This window comes from Aphis gossypii, chromosome 2, assembly GCF_020184175.1.
Source record: "Aphis gossypii isolate Hap1 chromosome 2, ASM2018417v2, whole genome shotgun sequence".
Lineage (NCBI taxonomy): Eukaryota > Metazoa > Arthropoda > Insecta > Hemiptera > Aphididae > Aphis > Aphis gossypii.
In genome coordinates, this window is record NC_065531.1 from 72112632 (window position 1) to 72137136 (window position 24505).

Sequence of the window (24505 nt, forward strand, 5' to 3'; positions counted from 1 at the left end):
TAACAATATTATTTATTTCGTTAAACAAGCATAGAAGCGACTAAAAATTATCAGTGTCAATATAGAAATATTAAATCACTCATTCGAATAAATCAAGCACGGAAGAGTCTTGCGGGTTAGTCTATATCTGAAAAAAAGAGAGACGAAGTGTTCGCGAACAATGGTTTCCAAGGTTACGGTGGCCATCACTGGTCCAGTCGTTCGTCCAGACGGGTAAGAACTTCATTAAAAGTTAGTGGACGTATTTTTTTGTTTCGACCGCGAACTTATATGGTTACCGGAAACTTATTACGGTGACTCGAGCTGGGAGGAAACACACAAGAGTCGTCCATTTCAACTGTCGAATTCGCCAATGATTCTGACAAATGGACGACGATATTCAGTTAGTTATGTCTATAGTCAAGTGAATAGCTTTAACGCCTTTATAGTTTTATACTGGCGTGAAATCGATTGAAAGTAAAAAAAAAAGTAAGCAAAAACAAATAAAGCGTAATGTTTTGTTGAAAAAAAAAATCATAAAATATACTAAACTATGTACTCAAAAGGTAAGTGATATATTTTTATATTCACACTACTATTAAAAATATTACTATTATTGATGATCTGGTGTTTAAAAGTTATACCTACGATATTTCGCATAATAGTGCTGTAAATATGTTCATTATGTAGACGGGTACTGAGTCTAATGCCGGTCATCACTTTTTGGTCAAACAGGTTTATATTATTTGAAATTCGAACGACTACTTATAGGGTTTTTTTAGAGAAATTTTTACACGTTTTTGTAAGTTTTAGTGTTAAAAAACAATAATTTCGATAAATAATAATCGATAGTACCTTATATTGCATATTTTTTTATGATTATAACCAAATTACCAAAATAGTAATTATTATTGAATAGTTATTTATACAGATTTATTAGCTCAATTATAGTAATATATTTTTGATTTTGAAAATGTTTACATTAACAGTAGTCGTCGCTGATTCCGGATAATTGACAAACTAAGCAGAGTTTTTCGTCTGGATTACGTGAAATTAAGCGAAATCTAGATTAAATTTCGGTTTAATTGATTGCGAATATTATATGACTATTTGATTTGGTTTTAAAAACGTTGTCTGAACGATTTGGCGATCCCCGGGTTTTCGATGGATGGTTTAACAGCAATATTACTGACTAAAATCTTATTAAATACATTTTTTGTTTATAAATTAAAAATATCATACCAGTGAGGTACCGCAACGACTGCAATGATTATGAGATACGTTATTGTAGCTAAATTGCCTATCTGGGTTGCTTTACTATCACAATCCTGCTTACAGACAACCTTGATCGTCCAAAATAATTTATGTCTATACTATTATTAATACATATTATTATTAATTGAGTTTTTTTTTAACTATTAGGACGACAAAAACAGAACAGAGGTAATAAAATAACACTGTCGATTCTGCAACCAATCGGGCTGGTGACGTGGAAAATAAAGCGTTGCCATAACCGTAAGAAAGCGCTACTATATCCGTTCGATTGCCTAGAAATATTAATCTAATAATTACGCCGCCGTCGGTATCGATCTGAACATTTTTTTATAACATCATAATATTATTACAGTCTCACCGTCATGGTGTTCTCCTCTCTACGAAGTGTACCGTGTTTTTGTACGAAATTTTTCCACAATTCACGTGTAGCTCACCCGCAAAACGACGAATACTTTACACGCGTGTAAGGGCGCGATCACGACCAGAAGACTCCATTTAACGGCTTTGTGTTCATTATATTTGCAAAATCGGAATTCGCATAGATCATACGTCCTACTACGTTACCTGTTACATCGACACTGTGGTTGACTTAGCGTCGTTAGAAGTATAATAATATATTTATTATATAAACACAATAAAGAATCCCAAAAAATGCAATTATATAAGTATAAAAAACAAGCTATACATATAATATATACAGACGCGTAATCACATAATATGTTTGCGTTTTTTTCTGGAAAAAATTACACGAAATTAAATTTAAATTGTCAACTTCGTGCAGTAATTATACTCACACGACCACCCGTTCGAAAAAATAGTCCGTGTCCTATATATATTTATATTACAAGATAGGTTAGGTTATATGATATTTTATCGTGTCGTCGTTGTTTCGTTTAGTTTTAGTTTAAGTTTTAGTTCGGTTTAGTTTTTTTTTAATTTAATATTAAATTATTGTCAGGGTTAATGTGAATATAAAATACGCGAAACGTCATTATAAACCAATACTATATGATTAACTCGATCAAACGTTTCGTTTACAATAATCACATTATAATAATATAATAATATTAAATACCAATATAGTGAGCGGCGCTCAATAATAAACATTTCTGCTCAGCCAACAGTATAATATTATGATACACACAGAACGCGCATATATTATCACGACGATAATATTAATAGTAATAAATAATAATGTCTGTGTGACGTAACAGTTGACCCGACAGGGGTCCTATGGTAAAAAACAATTAAGAATTTTGTATTTTTGTATTAAGTAAAAACGAGCGACGTGACGCCCGAATCGACCCGAATAAAACATCGGCAGTTGTCGAGTCGACGGTGTGAATTAAACGGACAAAAGTATACTTTATAAACATTGTACGAATGACGTCGTACTTACTTTTATGGTATTCGTACAGTATATGTATAGGTGAAACCATGTTATTATTATTATTAACAATTTGTTAATAATAAACAAGTGTAAAAGTGTAAAACAAAAAATGTTTTACAGGATTCGTTCACAGCAGTCCATTGACGAAAATTAAACAGTGGATTCTGTCACAAAACAAATTTTACAAAGTGACCGGAATAAATAGCTAGGTACATTAATAAATTTCCTTAGTGGTGATTAAAATGTAGGTATTAATAAAACTAAATAATATAGGTATATATTTGTATGAATAAAAAAAATGTATGTATAACTATTGTAAATTAAATAGTTCATTTAAAGTTTTTTTTTAATGTTTTATTGTTTTGATTGTGTATTTATTTAATTTCGCATAATCAGAAGCAGAATATTTTTTTCCAAAATGCAAATGACTTAAAACTGTTTTATAAATAAAAATTGTTAGTTTAGATAAGCGGGTTGTAATGGATCACAACATTTTTCAACATTTTTCTTTGTGTATTAAGAGTAATAGGTCAATGATAATTTTTTTGAAATAAATCATATGAGGACTATGATGATTAACAAATTATCTATATATCAGTATTTTATCATTTTTGAACGTTGTTTTAGTAAAATAAATGCTTAATCCAATACCTAAGACTATTTTTTTTTTTTTAAAAAAAAAGTGAGTGCGAGTTTACATGACCGTATTAAGAAACGTTTAGTTAAGAGTCCAGCCTCCAATTTAAAAAACAAATTCTAAAAACCAATTTATACCATCGTCCGATGATTAGCATTTTAAAATTTCAGAAATGGCATTGAATTTAATTCTCTTTTCTAATGGTTCAAAACCGTTAGTATTTAATGAAAATCATGATACAGGCATAAATTTGACATAATAAAATATACAGTTTTCTATTTAAACATGTCTTGTATAATATAATATAATGGTAAATAAAATATTACACAATGCATATTATACCGATCGTGAATTATAATTTAATATATTATTATATAATTATAATTAATTTACAGAAAATCGATATATAGGTGTATGATGCGTATATTATTGTATAATATATAATATATACTTCTTTAAATAATAAGATCAAAATTGGACCTTGACAGTTAACTTAAACGTGAATATCGTTGTACAATAATTGATATTTAGGTAAATTTGAGTTCCTTTTCTTTTTCGGACGCCTTTAATAGATATATATATAATATTGTAAAGAGCTAACATAATATTTAATATTATATGAATAATTTTCATGAATATATATTTGCTAGTTTTATGTACTAAATTATGTGCTAAATATAACCATACATATTCAATTGTCTATATAAATATAAATATAAATATAAGGATTAAGGGCGTACGGTGCTATACATTATGTTCGCCGCGATAAATACAATAATGGTAGTTAGAATGTTAAGAGGAAGGAATATTATTGAAAATATGCAATATTAATTATATTATGATAACAATTAGCAATTATCGAAAGCCGCTGTTGAATAACTTTGTTTTTAAACAATAAAACGGTCTCGAGGAAAAAAGTATTTTTCGAAACGTGTTGGATTCTGTGTACTGAAAATGGGTATGTACCGCGACGAAACGTAATATATAGTCTAATAATTAGTTAAATATGATAAACACTATATAAATGATATAATATAATATTATGTAAATAGTAATATAATTAAATTATCACAAATCACAAAATGTATATAGCACTGCACACATTCGACAAGATATCATCGCTCGTTACACGTAAAAAATAGATATATCATGTTTTAATATATATTTTATAGAATCGTCTGTAAGTATAATATATTTTCAAATTTAATTTTACCTACGATACAACGAAATCGATGGGGCCAACAATATTATAATATATAGAAATATAGAATATATATAGTTTGACGAGGAGGTATAGGTTGAGAGTGGTGGACGGGAACGTCACATTCGGACACACACACACACACACACACACACACACCACACACACACACACACACACACACATACATACATTCATATGTATAATATTATATTAAATAATAGAATATAAATGTAATGAATATGAGACTACTTTTTTTTTTTTGGATGGAGAGAGATTTTTTTTTTGAATTAATAGTCTACGACGTCGAGATTAATAATATAATAATATGTATATAATTTTTTTTAATTTTTCGCCGCTACACTACCGCCCGGGTTGTCCTCGATACCGGATGTCTTTACGGAGCGTTTCACCACGGCTGTTTTTAAGTTATCGTGTGGCTGAACTTTCGCCGGAGTTGTGTCTCTTCTCGTCTTTGTAGAAATATTGTCGTTTTTCATCTGATGGATAACGTTCGATTCTATAGGTACACGGGCAAACAGTAAAACGTACGGTGTTACTTCGTTTGTAATAAATAATAAATATTTAATAATATTTTTAGGAATTATTGGAATAAGTTATATTTTTATTTGTTGCAGACAATAATTATATTATTGTAATTACAAATATGCACATGAAATGTAGTGTAATGTCAGAAACACAATAATTTATCAAAACAATATTTTTAGAAAATACATAGTCCGAATATGATCAAAACGACCTTATACCTGAATTGGGATAGGCATCTAGGTATTTGCTAAAACCTTCTTTGGCGGCAGCCATCAATTCCGGGTGTTCGGTCAATGTATCTGAAAGGGATGTTATTAGTAAATCTGAAACACAAATAAAATATTAATATTATTTTTATGTCGACAATTAAGATGGATTGGTTATTTCCAAATATAAGTCCATAAAATAGATACCAATAATAAATATTGATATTTATTTTAGGGTAATTTATATTTACCTCTACGGCTTTACATTGTGCAAATGTTAATCGAAAACACTTAAATATCTTTGCACGGAACTATTCAATTTAATTTTATATTTTTGGTTAGTTGTATTTGGAAACATACAAATTCATATTTTTGATTTTTTTTTTTAACAAATTATTAGCTATTCGTATTCATAACATTGCTTCTTCTTTTCGCGAATAAAAATTCTACTATAATAACTAAGTAAATAAACAAAATTCAAATTGCATAACGCTGCCTTAGATTAATGTTTAAGTTACATCGTATAATATATGCATTGACATGATAATACTGTCACTGTGTTTTTGTATTGTTATATATAAATATATCAATGTGTATTATGAGTTAAGATGGCTTAGCCTTTCAAAAGATTTATTTTTTGAAAAATGTACTCGAAACTATCTGATTTTATATTATATCACGTTCTATATACCTACTACCGACGCCACTCTATTTAATATTTATAAATGTATACTGTATATATATATACTATGTAATTTTTTTACTTTGACTATTAGATTTTGTATTTTGACTTACCCAATATCTTTTTTTCGAGGGCCCTGGAGATCCTTCCTCGGCTTGCTTCGGTTTCCAAGAAATCTGTGAATTTTTGCAAAGATTCTTGAGCTTCCGACCCACCTAAAATGTGAACAAGGTTATTTCTTCTCACCAATAAGGATAAATGAAATTATTTTCAAATAGACTGATTTATTGATTTTCAAGTATGAAAAGTAAAAAAAAAAAAAACGCTGTAAACCTGCAGAGCATTGTATTCACATATTGTCCTTGTAATAACTATACCGAATATTTTAAAGCAAAAATACGTTTTGCCAAAAGTTATTTTAGAATGTAAACTATTTACAAAATCACAACTCCCATGTTGTGTTATACATAAGTTACAATACACAGTGTTTATAGAGTTTGTAAATAGTTCATATAGTATTCAAATTGTATTTATAATGTCCACAATAAGAACATAGTTGTTATATAGGTACATTTGTGTTTTTTACAGTCTATTATATACTTTAATTTACGATATATATTTAAATACAATATAAATTATATGCTTAAGCGTCAAATTAGTTAAATAGGACCTATATTAGATATGATTATAATATTTATAATCGTCTTTGACAGTTATTATTTGCTTTGAACTCAAAATCAAAATGAATCAAATTTTTCTGACTTATGACGCAAAAATTAAAAAAAAAAATTCTAAAAAGTTATTTAAAAGTTCATTTTTATGTTAGAATTAATTTAATATTTTTCTTCTTTTAACTATTGACAATATTATCCGGTTATCTATGTATTATTTTTAAGGAATTTTTAATTTGTATTATTGTTATCTTATTTTATTAATATTTAGATCGTAGGTAATAATATTATAACAGTATTGATAAATATGGCCTTAGATTGCATAACCATAGCGCCGTCTAACAGTTTTCCTACGACTGGAGTATAATAGTATATTTTTTACATTATTTTAACTCTTCAAAACAATCTGAGTGTGAAGTTATGTTTATTATTATTATTATATTAATTTTCCGTTTTTAAAATACTTGTATAATATAATACCAAAAACACGAATAAAATATTAGTGTAAACATTTATAAATTATCTATTAAAATTTATAATATTTCACTTGCTTAACTATTTAACTTTACTTATTGAAATAAATAGCCTGGGGTTATCTCGACAAGCTTTTTATAATAATTTTGGCGTTTGCGATTTGATATTTTTGGTTCGTTAATATTTTAAGGGGTAAAACTGTCAAACATAAAATTGTTCTATATTACTAACTTAACCTTATAGTAATATTATACAGAGTAACGAGAAAAAGAATTTTACTTAAAAAACTTGGATAAAAAAGGTTTGTATAATTATATATTAGTATAAACGAGTAAGCAAAAATAATTGCTTCCGCGCGGGCTTAAATATACCCAAACCTAAAATCCAATTTCCCTACTTATCCAAAATTGTAATTAAAATATTTTAATAATAATAAAAAAATTGTAATCGGACAAAAAGACTATGATCGTTCATCCTGCATATTAAATAGGTATGATTACTAAAGATACTTACCGATGAAAAGTCCTTGGTTGAACATAAGCTTAGCTAGTTGATAAATGATTTCGTCCATCATCGTCTGGGCATACGTATAGTCTGATGAAGCTGTTAGCGTTTCTAAAAGTCGATTATACTGTGAATCAGACATGCGGAGTTTGGCTTCCAAGATTCTTCGAATTCCTGAATAAAATATTAATAAGTTATTCATAAAAATTGAAAATGAAGTCGATTTTATAATCAGTACGTTTCGAGTTGTAATCTTCATCATCCAAGTCTAAGCTTTTTTTGGTATATTTATCTCTGAGTATTTGTTGCATTTCTTTAAGTTCTGTCAACGTTCCATCAATGTCATTGAAATCGGATTCATAGTTCTTTTGGAATTTTATTGGGTTTTCCTAGACAATAAAATAAAAATGTGGTTAAAAATATTATGTTCAACTCCAACGGAATTTTCACAAATTTATTCAAAATATTATTATGAATTTCGTTAATAGTAATATGCATGTCACATATGTAGCGTTTGTATATTTTTCATCATATTATTATGTATTTAAAGTGATTAAATAAAAACTAGATGCGAGGAATGGAAATCTGTGAGAAGTACTGAAAATATTAAATAAAAAATATTTCAATACGTTTTTTACAATACTTAATGTAATAACGTATGACGGGTTATTTATCAAGAAAACTCCTCTTTTTTCAATAATGCAGCAGTTATTGCAAATATAAACCTAGGATTTTTTTTTAAATATAATTAAATATTATGTTTTAAAATTCTTAGGATTGAAGGAGGAATGTTCTGTGAAAATATAAATTTTTATTTTTCAAATGAGAACCTCCTTTTTAAGTATATCTTATGTAATAGATATTTTTTCTGGATATTTTATGTGTAAAAATCAAAATTCAACCGAAGGGTTTATGAATAGTTTATTTAACTTTGTGCAAGTTCTAAAGATAACAGATCAATGATAGCGGGTTCGGAAAATATGTTAGAGCTATGATGACTTGAATATCTTAGTAATTAGTAAATTAGTATTAATTAAATATACATTTAAAATGATTTTTAAAAATTACTTTGCACAGCAAATACACAAACATCAGTTTTATATTTTTGTAAAAATATTTAGAAAGAGTGTTATCCTTGGCATAAACATATAAATAACTGAAAAAATAATAATAATTATTATTTTTTTAAATTTGGTACACCAGAATTAAAAAAGAAAAACATCCACTTAATAACTTATAGTAAAAAAGGTAGGTTCTCGTTTTAAAAATATGAGTTTGTATCGTCACAGAGCACTTCATAAGAAAAATATTTTAAGAATTCAGAAGTATGGTCTTTAATTATATTAAAATAATTTCAAAAATCAGAATTTTAGTAAATTGGTTATTAAATGAATAAATTAGTGTAAGTGTCTTTAGTGAATTACGTTATATAAATGTAATACAATTCTATCTCGTACCTACATCAATAGCTCTTAATTTAATATGAAAATTAATTAAAACTCGGTTGATCAACCGTGCGTTGCATAATACATTTAGGTACATTTCCAGTAAGTGTGTATACAATTCTCCTTCGGCTTGTTTATCTCCAACTGGCAAAATTTCCGATAGAAAATAATAATATTATATATGAGAGTTTTCGCTGTCGAAATATTTTCGAATACTGTTCAAAATAATAAATGTATTACAAAGCAGTTAAAACAGAAATTTCGATTATTTTATTATAATTTTACCGGCTGTATAGCATGTATCGAATTATGTGTGTGTTGGGTGTAAACGATTGAGACGGTTTTCAAACGAATTTTCACTACTCTATATGGGTACTTTCAGTGTACAAAATAAATTATGTGTCATCGTATAATATACATGTACAGGTATATATTCTACTCGTTTCAAACACATGCATACAGATTACAGAGAAACTCAACCAATTTCAGCCCGCTATACATTTGTTTTATAAATCTGAAGTTTTGTAATTTATACATTTTCGATATTTTTTTTTTTTTAGTATATTATATTATATAATATATTATAAGCTAATGTTTTATTGTTTTAAATTATAATTATACAGTCTTTATAGACTTAGTTATAAATGAAATATTGTATTGAAAATAATTATATGATCCTAAAATTCACAGTTAAATATCAAAAATGAATGGGGTCGTCGACTATATAAAAACATAAAGTTTTTAGCAAACCTCACCATAGACAACTTAAAAAGGGTTAAAGGAACCCATGTTATAGTGTTAAACAGTGATGGAAAACCCGCAGTACTCGAAAAATTAAAATATTTTATTTTGTTTTATAGTAAATAAAGACCACAATGTAAATACGTTTTCATCATCGTTAACGTCGTCTAGAAAATTAAATTGTAGGTCCTTTAAAAACGCGGATTAAATACTAAACGCAAAACTACACGATGACTTAAAGCTTAAAACGAATCCTGTTATAATCCTGACGTAGAAAAAATCGTATACTCACGATGTCTTTGTTTGACATTTCTACGGCCTGTTCGGAGTAACGGGCGTCTAATCGATACAATTCCCTGTCGATCTTGTCCAAGTAGGCCAACGCCGATTCGCGATCCAACTGAAACACACGTCACACTTATACATATGGTGGTAAAATTCATTGTGATTATTGACGAAATATAGTCAGCTTAAGCACTGCAGTGATGCGCATCGTTATTGATCAAGTCGACTTTTACCGTTTTGTTTTTGTGAGAACCTTAAGGTTTAATTTAATAACGATTTTGTTCCATTGTAATTAATTGTTATTGAAATATCGTACCTAATCAAATAAGAGTTCAATCGATTTCAAAAAAAGATAAACAATTTAATTATAAAACTTCATAGGCGAATATTAAAATTAAATTATTAGACGGATAGTTTTTAATAATAACAAAATATACTGAGATTTAAGAAGTGTACAATATTTTTCAAATGTGCCAAGCGCAATTAGTCTATTAGTTTTTTGGGAATGATAGCAAACGGCTTCGTGCTTATAATATTTACATTGGTGTTATACAACGTATAGTTCATATAATATAGTTTTTTATTTTTTCATTTTTTTGTTTTTTTTTTTTTTTTAAAGTTATTTGTTAATAATGTACACTGTATATTAATAATAAAAAAAAATATATATTTTTTTGTATATAAAGTTTATATTAAAAACCTGCGTTTTATACCCATATTTATTATTATAGCCAAAGGGAAATTTATCGGCTTTATACACAACGATGTTTTTGTTTCATGTATTTTTTTTTGCATGAACACTTTTTCGGGTAGAGGAATATATTATAATATTTAGTGGTGAAAAATATTATCGATATGCCTTAAAAGATTGAACGAGGCTTTCAGCATTTTTTTTATGTTCTAATGCTTTTCTCTAAGCATCTGGGCAGGTAAGTGAAAAATATTCGCAGAAAATTAATAAAAAAAAAACAATGTTTGGGTTTTACCTTAACTTAAAAGATATAATTATCTATAGTTGAACATTATTCAAATAATCAGATTTGCATCGAGAGGGACGCCGCTACTATTTTAGAACATGTTCATCTACAGTGAAACTAAGTATAATAATAATTATAATAATGTTTGAAGAGCTCTACAGTGCTCACCGTGTACTCATCGTTATATAATATCATATTATCATTTGCAAAGATATATTTGATTTTATCATTATCGATTCTAAAGTACGTTTTAAATAATATCAATAGTTGAAAACTGTAATTTTTTCCCGATAAATCAATATTCTCATTTTTATTTAAAACCAGTAAAGATTTTTAAAGATTTAAGTAATAATTTCCTAATAAATAGTATTTCTAAAAGATATGGTATTGAAATTTGTTTAATTGTTTTATATTATCCTGATTAATAATGTATAATACAATTCCTAAATTATATGAATCTGTGAAAATGTTCCATACAAATGGAAATTCTAATATTTATTTTTTCCTGTTTAATTATTTTCTGTTTTATACATTCACAGTATAAATTTCTTTTGACAATAATATTATATAACATTATTATGTTCTTATATTCCTAAAATGTATTGTTATTTATTGTAATTATTATTTTACTGCAGTGTATGAGTGTACATTTGAATTGAAATGTTTCCATGTGTTTTTACTATTGTGTGTTATATTATAATATAATTATAGTGTATATACACTAAAGACTTAACGATGCAGTATACTATTACGAGAGTATGTTACACTTTAAAGTTTTATCTTAGTTTTTGTTAATGTAATAATTACTAATTAATTACTTGAAAATTACAAGTCATAGCATCTGAAACCATTCCGACCAAATTTACCTATATATGCGGAGATTAAAGTTTCACAACGAAAAATTAAACTTCAAGATAAAATACAATAGTACTTTTGTGAAATTTATACTTAAAATCAAAAAATCGCATTGTAAATATTTTTGAATAAATTACCATAATATATATCTAACGTTGCTTTGTTTCGAATCGCAATTATTATAAGAATTTCAATGAATGTATTTTAAGACTTTTCGCAGTCTTTTAATTATAACTACACGACTTTTTGAACAATAGTTACTTTATAATATGCACAGAAACTAGAAAGGAATAGACAGAAAAATAAATGTGAACATTTTTTAAACACATTAATGTAGGTGCATCATACATGTTTACTTATTTTTCTTAGATTAGATAATTATTAAAGTTTGTAAAGATAAATAATACACCAATTTCGAGAACTTTTTATCCACAGTGTTTAGTTGCGCTATTTAAGTATCGGCTGTATTAATATAGAAAATGTTCAGTAGTTTTACAGAAAGCTATGAAGATGTTAAATAATATTTAGTATCTATGTCGTATCCTTCACAGACTAACTGAAAATAATAAATTATATGTTAAATTTATGATGTGTCTATTTTTAAACTCGTAATACATGTATATCATTTATTAATGAAATAATTAAGAAATGCGAATTCTTCTTTTACTTGGTTGCAAATAAATGTCTAAAAAAAAAATAATACTTGATGGTATTTAAGATTAAATCAATGTTTTGGTTTTTATGTTTTAATAAAATAAAGAAATTATAATTTTGAATATTTGCAATTAATGCAATAGTATATTTATTATGTATTTGTAATTTTAAATAAAATCGCTGACCCAGCAAACGTTGTAATGCCATAAATAATTGTTTTTCTTGAATGCACCTAACCAAATCAAAAAACAATAGTAGAACCAATCAAACATAATAATAAGTGAATATGGCTTCAATAGCTTTTGTGGTTTCTGAGATTATACCGAGTACTAAAACAAATGCATCACGATTTTATTTTATTTTATTTTTTTAGGTATCTATAGCAAAAGTTAGAATCTTTATATATATATGTATTTTATAAATATCTTAAGTTTAAAAATGGATACTATTACACAGCGATCAGATTTGTTTTTAGGAATTAGATTTTAAATTAAAGATTTCATCGATGAATTTGATAAAATGTAGTAATATTTTGGATACTGATAATTTTAATTTTAATATATTTAAATATATTTTGATGTTTCAAACCTCATTACTTATCAAAATGTCAACTAATAGCACCACTATCCAACTACTGTAATTCACTAATTTTAAATTTATCTGTTCTAACATCCCTGCAGGTGACCCCAGGACCCCAGATGTTTAAAATGTAAAAGGGTGCTGAGACCTTTTAAATTATTAAAAACCATTGTCTGCCGCCATTTTAGAGTTCCGTTATTAAATGAATTTTTTTCGCAAGCTTACTGTTCAATTATTACTCCTACATTGTTTATATTTACTGTAAAACATATTTCTAGATTTCTTAATAAATATTAAAAAAAAAAAAAATCATTAATCTTTCCCGTATTGGTAATATTATATATTTTTTTATACTTTATATGATAATATTTTAATTTATGTAGAACCTCAGATACTTTGTTTATAATTCGATTTTATGGTGATATTATTTTTCAATTTTCGGTTTTCCTTATTTATAAATTAGAAGTGATGTGCGAGAGTCTTTAATTATTATGATATGATATAATGCATATTGTGTTTGGTTTTAGTAACTACCTATTGGTTTATATCGATTAACAATTAACATAATATTGTAGCATGTATATAATATAATAATGATGAACTACGAGGAAATATTTTCTATATTTTAGAGTTCCTTAGTCTGTTTAAATTTTGATATAACTTTCAAAAATATTAATTGAACATAGTTTCTAGAATTTTGCAGGGTTGTTATTGTTTTTCTTAAAATTATAATATAATGTTCATGAACATTATTCATACTATTATTATATTGAGTTGTTTTTGTTATAGTTATGTGAACTTGATTTAAATCTAATACAAACTACTGAAGTCATAACCGAAAAAGACAACTGCGGTGAAATGCAGTCAAAACGGCGAAAAGAGAATGTGGCTGATAATAATGATGAAGATACATTTGAATCTGGTGAGAAGCCACCATCAATAAAACAGATGCTAGAAACGCTTCAGGTCCTATGCCGAAGAACTCAGCATAAAGTTGATTTTAACTATTCGAGCAACACACGTAGAAATAATTATGAAGTTCGTCAAAGAAGGGAAAATCTGATCAACTCTAGATAAATTTTTATCAAAAATCGTATATTAATACAATATTTTACTAGGTACTTAATTTTTAATTAAACAAAATGTTTTCTATTAAATACCCATACATTATTTTATTATTATACATTTTATTACACAATAGCTGAAATCTCAATACATATTTTTTAAATAAATGGTTTTTATTTTTATTTTTTTGGGTTCATTCGCCGTATTGACTCATTCGATTAATGGAAAATTGGTTTGGTCCCAAAGCGAGACTAATAAGCGGCGACCATTGTAATAGTAATAACTAATAATAATACGGATATTTTTGCAGAACTGTGCTCGTTGCGGGTTAAGGATTATTATTCACATTTATATTCGAATAGGATATTTTTTTTTATTGCAAATTAACTGGAAAAATAACTTTAGAATTGTTACACATAAACCATTTATTCTTAAGTAATTAAAATGTTATAAAGGTACCAATAAAAGATATAAATAAAACTCTAGAATGCTGAGATAAGATATTACCTATAGTTTGTGGTTAAATACAATACTAATGTATAACACGCAATGCATATAAATTAAGTAAACAATAATTTCAATACATCGCTACTCGCTTAAAAATATTATCGTTATAGTATTGAGTATTAACCACAGTTTATTGTCGCTATATAATTATGGGAGTATATTGAAATAAATAAAATACAAGTAATTTAAACTAATTTTTATAAAAATATACGTGATGTGGGGTCAAATCAGCTCTAGTTTTCTTACTCGTGGGACAATTTTTCAATTGTTATTTTAGGTAAGTCATTTTATAGATTTGAAATTATTATTCGTTACAATGTCCACGTATCAATAAAATTGTGAATTTATTGGTGGGTGGGTGGGTGGGCAAGGGCTGGTGTATATAACACCCGCTTCTTAGTCTTTCCAGCTGTTAATGAGTGTTTGTATGCGGAGGGATGATTGTATATAGCGTTTAATGACGTGGTTACTGTGGTCTGTTATTGTAAGGGAATGTCATTTATTTAAAGCGAATTTTGTTTTTAGAGTGATTGTTTGTGTTTAGAGGAGGGTCGAGTATCGGATAAAAACGCTTGCTCATGACAATTAGTTAAAGTTCACCACATCACCGGATGAGTCGCGACAGCTGCCTCCCACACAATGTAATAATTTATCCATCCACGCTCATCATATACATATTTCAATCAATATTTTGCCACGTTAGACTAGAATTTCACCGTGTAAAACGGGCAATGTATCTAGACCAATGAAATTGTCTGAATAATTTTCATATAACACCGACGAATTTTTATGCGTATAATAAATAACAACATTATAAGCCCCAAGTTTTCACGCACGCAGCGATATATACAAACTGATCGAAAATTGGACGTTTTGAATTTATTTTGGACACGTCCAGAATCGCAACACTAACGTTATTATTTTTATTTATATAATAAATTCGTCATTGAAAAACGGATACCTATACATAATTTACGATCAGCGCAACACGTATTAATGCTCCAGAGAAACGACTATAATAAAACGGACGAGGCTTATAAAATATAAATGTGTATTGGGATTGTGTCGGTCCATAAATCACTAACAAACTTATTATCCGGATGACGAGGATAACGATTGAAATAAATAATTTTTTAAACGGTAAAAAAAGACGATTTTTAACAGTAAATAATAATTGTGCGTGGAAAATCATGTCCTGCAAAACCCGGATAAGATATCCTCAAATCCCTGCTCGCGTGTATGTGGTGTCGTATAATACATCCAAGTATTAGCCATAGATTACGAGTGATACAGTGATTATTTCGTTATTTAACACTGTATAAAATTGTTCTACACACAATTCAAAACATAGTTTTGTGTTACAATGTGTTACTTTTAAAAACACATTTGAGAGGAAATAGTTTCAAAAATACCTACTCAGTATATTATCGTATATTATATGAAATCAATAAAATTACTGTTCAGTGAAACGATACGATTAATTACGCTCTATATGCTTTCGAAGCGTACCTATTATATAATTTATCTAATCGATTAAAATTAATTCGTATTTTATTATGTAAGCTATATTATATACTTTATAGTATGGGAAACAAAATACAATGCGGTCGCAATTATATCAGTACCGATACACTTACACACATACAAAATGCGTCCCAAACTCCCATCATGTACAGTAATTGGATGCGTTCAGAGATTTATCGAAATCAATCACTGTATAATACATAAATGCAATATCTGTAGGTATATACGTACACTATAGATAGTATAATATTACACACGTACTTGGAAATGTTGTCATCAATAAACGTACAATGTAACGTACAGTCGGTCGTCGATTTATACAGTTCGTGGGCCGCGGTGTATATTATTATTAGGTTGCTATATTATACATCACACAATATATATAGTATGAATAATAATACTCCTATGTATAATGATATCTTTAGTGGTGTAATATCATCATCGTGTCTGTAAGGGGATAAGGAATAACGTTTTCAAATTTATTTTTGTATATTTTACTTATTTAAAAAATGTTTTCTACATATCACGAGCACCTATAAATACAATACGTTTGTGATTAATATAATATAAAAACTTGTATAAATAAATGTATGCTTACATAGAAATAAAATATAATTATATAATATATTTAAATATTGACATAATATAGTCTTTATTATCATACGACGTTGGCGATGGTCGTCTCTCGGCGATAAAATAATATTCGACCGTTCAGTGTTTTATTTTAAAGCCTGAGCACTTGGAATTTTCAGTTGGCGTTTTAATAATATTATAGTGGTTTATAAAATATTATAATGACCTCAAGAATTATATTGTTTGTACACACTTAAAAAATATAAGTGTACTATTACTTTGATTATGTTTTTGTAATTTTTTATGGCTACAATGTCTAACGCTTGGCTAATGTTTAAATAATATTATTTACTCATGAATAATAAAACTATAAATCAACAACTTGATTAAAAATTTCAATTTTTATTTAAAAGTATGCACTTTTAAAGAGTACATATTTTTTTGATATTCTTATTTTATTATAAAATGACAATTTCATAAACTTGTAGGTACGTAGTAAGTTTTATTAAAAGTATTTATAGCAATAGGTATATTTTTGATATGAAAAAAATTTGAATTTTTGGTAATTATTAAAAATATTTTAATATATTTTATAAATTCGATTGTTATTAAGAATCTATTATAATCGAAGTCTTTAAAAGAAAATCTACAATAATTTTTATAAATATGATAATTTTTGACATTTTTTTTTTAAATTAATTTTTAATTTATGATGGATACAGATTATAGGCAACAATGAGAATTCAATTAATAATGAAATATATTTTTATATAGTGTGGATGAAACTAATATCAGTGAGTATATAGCATTTCAAATGGTTTAATCCACCATAAATTGTTAAAGAGTTGAGCAACTCTGGTTCAGAAATAAATTGTTTAAATGTCAGTGAAAACTGAAGTTTCGCATCTGGCTGACAGATTTTTTTGAAGGTTTAGGTCAGTTTGAAATTATTATATTATTCAAAAATGTTACTCTAAACAAAGTTGTATGTTAGTACCAAGTTTGCAACTGATATTAAACGTTATAATTATACATCTAAAATATTATATGATAATATTACCAACTAATATAATGATATTCATTATAATTCATGAATAGATTATAACTCGCATTAAATAATAACTATTCCGACATTATACCGCTTTGAATTTCTTTTAAAACACAAAAATTACCTTCAAGTCGTCTACCTCAGCGTCGTTGTGCTGCATAGCTCCGACTCAATTGTATAGTTATTTAATAATATATGTATTTATTATTCTGGAGCACAAACCTTTCTGAACGTTGTGAAGTTATTTTTGTTACATCTCATTCCATTCAATGCATAAACGAAAAACCTTATCGACCATTTCGAGAAACGCCCAGCCCGATACCATATTATTATAGTAAATTACCTACTGTCGTTTTTTTTACGACAACGATGACACTATATGCGTTGGCGAGGCACGATAATAATGTCTCGTATAGCGACGAAAATATAGTGTATTACAAAAACTGTACCTTCACGGTAAATTTTAATATTATATCATGTGTATATTAGAATAAACTGCGAAGACGGAATAAACGAAAATGGCTCGTTGTGGAATTAGAGAAATTTATACCTGCACAATGTCTGTATTAGCTCTACTCGTATTGTCGCATACACAATAAAAATTGTATTACACAGACTGTTACGAGTTACGACTACGTCTTAGCGTCAGACTTTATACGTTTAATGTTTATCCGTAAAATGTGTAGATCTGTAAAAGTATTCGTAGAACTGTACGCAAACGCACAAGTATGAGCATGCAGAATTTAAACTATACTTTCTATGTATAAATGTTTAATAATGAACATCGCAGTTGTGTAGCGACATTAAAACTGTCTTTTCGGAGGAACCTTCGTCATTCGAGGAGACGTGGCTGAAATTCTTTTTTGTTTTGTCTTGTTATATTATACGTCGAACGGTGTACTTTTATTTATCCGTATACGAAAATGGGGAATGATGTAATACCACGATTAGGAGACATCACTCGTGAAAATCGAAAAAAAAAAGACCACGACAAGCGTCGTCACAATAACAATGTTATTTGAATGTGTACGGGGGAAAACGAAAACAATAAATAAATAATTGAAAAAAAACTCACTGTCAAATTCTGAAGCGGTATATTACGCACAAAGTATTAGAGAATTGACGTTGATATAAAAAAAACAATCTCGCCCCGCCAATAATCATTTGCAGTTTGTCATATTTTTACGATTTCAATGGTCTACAACGCGAAATTTCATTGAGGATTATATTTTACACTGAAGGAAATATTTTTTAATGCTGATTTCAAATATGTTTTCCATTTTCTTTTAGCGCATACAGTTTTCAAAATAATATTGATAAAAATGTGTTCTATAAATAATTAATATAATATTATACTGTATATTGTATTACTATATACCCAAATGTTTCGAATGTATTTTAAAATATAATATAATCTATAGTATTATCTTAATCGATGTTCAATAATGATATAACATCGGTATGTAATGAACGTCCATTCGTTCATGTATTAATACAGCATATAAGTATGATATCACGAGAGCGCATTGTAAGTATTTCTTTTTATTTTATATTAAATATTACGCCTCTTCAGAGTAAAAATCATTGTGATATATTTTATTACGTGCGTGGATCTTTTTCTATTAAGTAACGCAACAATGTAAAATTACAAATGATATTCGGAAAATTGACTAGTTGTACTTTAGTTGTCTACTTGGAAATCAAGATAAAGAATTCGCACCACATATTATGTATAGTTTTTGTACAAAAGATTATGTGATCAATGTTATCATAAAAAAAGAACATTATCTATGCCATTTGCAATACAAATAATATCGAGGGAACAAAAAAATCATTACAACAATCGATATTTTTGTCATATGAACATAAGTGGTCTTTTGAAAAGAAATAAACATAATATTGTTTACCTAATTTAGGTTCTGCAATTAAACCAATTATCTATTAAAATTGTATAATTAACTAGGATGTCAAATATCATTGAAGATTTATATTTTACATACACACCTAGATTTTTTCCAGAAAACTTAGGTACAGTAAGTGATCGACAAGGTGAACGTTTTATCAAAAGATTGAATTAGTGAAAATTCATTATCATGAGTTTTTGAATGACAGTATGTTGACGGATTACTACTGGATGTTATATCGTAACGTACTTGTTAAAAATTACAAAAGAAAATCATTTTCACAACATTTTTAGATATGTCAATTAAGTATTTAGTATTTACTTTTAAATTTAATCATTTTGTAATAAATATTTTGTTGAATTAATATCAAAAATAATTTACTCGTATAATTTTAATCATTGAAAAAATCAGGTAAATATTTACTGATGTGAAATCTCATAAATTATTATAAAATATATTTAAAATTAAAATACTGTTGAATTTTCGAAAATATTTTATAGAGGTTTTCATGCTGCAAAGATGAGTATAATGCATTTGATTTATTTAGTTTGAAAAAATAATCGTTCATAACAATTATTTACATAATATTGTCTATACAGTTATATTATGTTTTGTCGATGGGCGGACAATTATTGATTCCACCGATATTTACTTGTATACCTCAAACAGAACTTTCAGTGTTGCTATATACAGTCAATCAGGTCATATCTTTGGGAGACTCGGATTTATGTCAAACGAAGTGTTATGGAAATTCGATACGTACGTATGTTTAAAGTTTATGTTCAGGACTTCAGGTATCTATCAATAATGTTAAATAGTAATGTAATATAACAAAATAAATAAAATTTAACATTAAAAAACGTCTATTGAACAGGAAAATTAAAATCTAAACTATAATTATTACTGTTGTAATATTTATATGGTTTATGACATTCTAAACTTATTTTTCATTAAAATTAAAAATAAACTAAAGTTTTATTGTGTGTGTTATTGTGTACCTAAAGTACACAAAGTCTCGGAACAAACTGTTGGCGAATTCAATTATGAGTAGAAAAATGCGTAGGTATACTATTTTGCGAAAGTATATATTATTATATTTTTTTTCGCTCGTACAAAAGCGATATTATTAAAGTTTTATATCCACTGGGCACTGGCAATGTTTCATCGTTCCATTCATGAGAAATGAATTGTACACAGTGTATTATTACGTTCTACTATGTACAAGTTATTTTTCTGCTTGAAGCCATATGTTTACAGTGAAAATGCTAACATATGTATAATAATATACAGTTGTATAAGTTAGGTAGTTAGTTTCTTTTATTAATATTATTATTATTATTTTATTTTAATGAATAAAATACGATTATAAAATAATATGAACTATTTGTTAATTATTAATGCATAAATACAGGCAATTTGATACAATAGTAAATAATGCAAATATTGTATAACGCTGATAACTATAGGATTAAGTCTGTTCAAAATAAACTAAAAGTATTAAATTATATCAATTTAATGCTTTTAATTAAAAAATTTATTTAATTATGTTTTTTCTTTATGCATAAATTAATTTTGATTCAACAGTATGCTCATTGAAGCATATTTTGCAGTTATTCATTAACTGAATGTGACGGAATTAGTACAACCATAAACTATGACTTAATTTCAAGTTTGATATTTATAGTATAGCAAAATTATTATTCTAGTTGATAATAATTATTTTGTCTCATATCTTTGACTAATTTATTTCAAAAGTGGCATACAAGTACACTAATACAATTTCCCAGAAAAAAAAAATATTAAAAAGATAAATTATATTGTAGTGTCATTCTTTTTAAATAAATGATAATAATCTTTAAATATCATGGTTTTATGAGAATTTTATTGAGTTTCTTATTTAAATGGAACATTGACATGTTCATTCTTAATATGGGACGTATTGAGTTTTCCCTACTCAAAAAATACTTAAAATCTGAATTATTTTAAAATTAATAGACTGCTTTTTTATTGTATTTTTATTGATTTTTACACTTTAAAACCAATTTAACCAAAGTTAATAATTACACAATTATACTTTAAACAGTTTTTAAACAATTTTTTTGATCAAATTTCGTCTAGACATTACAAAAATAAATATACGTAACTAAATTATGGAACACAATCGAATTTGATATCGTGTAACGTGTTGGTTGAGTAATTCAATAACTAAAGGCTATTTTTAACATTCATTTAATTTACCGTATCGATAATAATAAATGTAAATTTGATTAGGTATTCCAAGAGAAAAAACGGTCAAATGGTTTGATATTGTTGGTCTCTACAGCTCAGATCCTTTATAATATTTATATTGTAAATTGTGTATTTACACTCCTGTAATCTATGTTAAAAATAAAAATATTAAGCGTAAAATACTATATTGATTTTTATAGCACTAATAATAATATAAGAAACAAGTGCAATTTTGTATTTAAATTATTTATTTACAATAAAGAGATGGAGATGACGATTTTATGATCACGTCCGATGTCATTATAACAAAATATCAGCTTTACACGTTGCATACAGATATAGGTGGCTTTTAGTTAGTTAAATGTTAGTACATTATAGGATAATGATGAAAAAACTGGCCTAAAAATTTCAATTTAATGAAATTAAAATTTTCCTGATCTTAATTGTTATATTGTGTTTTTTTAAGTTTTTTATTTTTAGTTTTTAAATGTTTAAGATGTATATTAATTTTTTCCGAAAATTGTTATTACAGGTTCATAGTACTAATTAAGTATGTCTTATTATAGATAATTATTATGTTATTTTGTTAGTATATCATGGTCAACGACGAAAACCATTAGGTTTTTTTTTTAATATACGTAAATGCAGTTCTATATCTATTTTCTGATCTTTCTATCTTATTATAATATTGGCGGAATTTTGAAACGAATATAGGAAATATAGTTGAGTGACTTAGGCATTATTTTTGATTCTAAAGTTATCTTGTATTCATATATATATATGAATTATGTTGTATGGCATTAAAACTTTATGGTTATGTTAGACGTGCTTGTACTTAGTATACATTAGTTTTACCTAATAAGTCCTTGTAATATTGTACCCTATTACGTTTTGTAGGATTCACATACTATTAATCATAGTAGGTATCTTAGAACGTTAACAGTGTAAGTTATTATACTTGTCTAGGGATATTTTAAAAACAGATTACTTACAGCTTACAGAAGAATTCGAGCCAACTTTTAAGCAAGTAAAATATTATATTCTCTATCTTTCTTAAACTAAATGTATTCTTTCTATCTGTATGTACCTCTAATTATTTCACAAAGGGTTGTTCCTGAGATGGATAATGCAAATTGCTAATGTTCAACCATATTTCTACTACCCTTAATATTCTTATTTAATTATTTTGTAATTTTAGTGTTTTTTTTTTTTTTTTTTTTTTTTTGGTGGAGTGGGATGGGGGAGTGTTTTTGTATATGATAAATTATAATAATATATACTATATTATATATATTATATATATATATAGGTAATAGGGTATCTTTTGGAAAACGGACATAAAGTGCATCTAAATAGCCTATCCACGACGCCGTGTTATTAACGTAATAATAAATGTATAAACGAATAAATATATAATAGTAACAGCTGTTGTACTAACCCTCCCGTCCTGGATGAGTTTCTCTATTGCTTGCGTCACCGACTTGAAGTCCTTTGTGAAGAAAATGTATTCCGCCATATCCTCGGGTGTTGCTTCTACGTTGAAGTACGACGACACTGGAGGAGGAAACTGCGAGTCCTGAATGTGTAACAAAACTAATATTACATACAATACGTCGTTTGAAAAATGTGTCGTTATGTGATATAAGCGGTCGTATTATCATTAATCACATGCAGTTATCGCATAAGGGTTCGAAAGGAGATTATATTATTTTTGATTTGATTTTAATAATAGAAACGGCATCGGGACATGGAAACCATTTAAAAATACATTATTACCATATTTAATTTAGTAATAAAAAATAACACATTACGTAACATCCTAAAACATATAATAGTTAAACGGCTAATCTCATTAAATTCTATAATTGGCTGACTTTTGTCAAACAATATTTGAGGTGAAGATTATTATAGAATTGTAGAAACGGTCTTGAGGACGGTCACACTGTCTAACTTTGAAATATATAGTTCACGTGACTCTTACGTAGTTTTTTTTGTCGTATTCTCTGTATTTGCTGTCTCGTTTCCTCGGGGGTTCTCCGTCTGATGAGTAAACAGTCTGTTTGTGTACGCCCTTGCTCGGTATATCCACCGACAACTGTACCTTCGTATCCGGCCGACCTCCAGCCTCGTGGTCGTTTTTCGACGAAATTTGTTGTTCCAGTTTAGCCATCAGCTCGCCGTTTTTGTTCACTAAATCGACCAACAAAACTTGTGTCAATATAATTTACGGCGTACTGCTGTATACAATCCATTTGTAGTTTAAAAAATTATAAATTTTACATTTATCCTTCGTAACTGTATCGTGTATAAAGCATAAAAACAGTAACTCTCGAAACAAAAAAAATCTGCTCAAATTTAGCCTTACATGACACACGCCCGCGTAGACATAAGGATATATTATTTATCTATGCTTACAATTTAGGTATCAATATAAGATGTACATTAATGGAACACGTACATTATTATGCCATAACATTGTTATATTTTATGTATCATTTTCCTTTCCAAAGTAGATATACTTACAATTTAATTCCAAAGACCACAAAATTGT

General features: G+C 27.2%; 1 protein-coding gene across 3 annotated transcripts in view; it reads right to left on the minus strand.

Moving 5' to 3' along the window:
* Positions 1-3629: 3629 nt before the first annotated feature.
* Positions 3630-24505, minus strand: part of LOC114125876 (uncharacterized) — an 82704-nt gene continuing 61828 nt past the window's right edge. For all 3 annotated transcript variants that reach the window (XM_027989669.2, XM_050199510.1, XM_027989668.2), the window contains 8 exons: positions 23936-24144; positions 23393-23530; positions 10047-10154; positions 7807-7957; positions 7578-7742; positions 6033-6134; positions 5250-5354; positions 3630-5002 (listed from right to left, as the gene is read on the minus strand). In XM_027989669.2, the coding sequence (XP_027845470.2) occupies positions 4827-5002; positions 5250-5354; positions 6033-6134; positions 7578-7742; positions 7807-7957; positions 10047-10154; positions 23393-23530; positions 23936-24144 (1154 nt within the window). In that variant the 3' untranslated portion in view covers positions 3630-4826. The remainder of the gene's footprint in view (positions 5003-5249; positions 5355-6032; positions 6135-7577; positions 7743-7806; positions 7958-10046; positions 10155-23392; positions 23531-23935; positions 24145-24505) is intronic.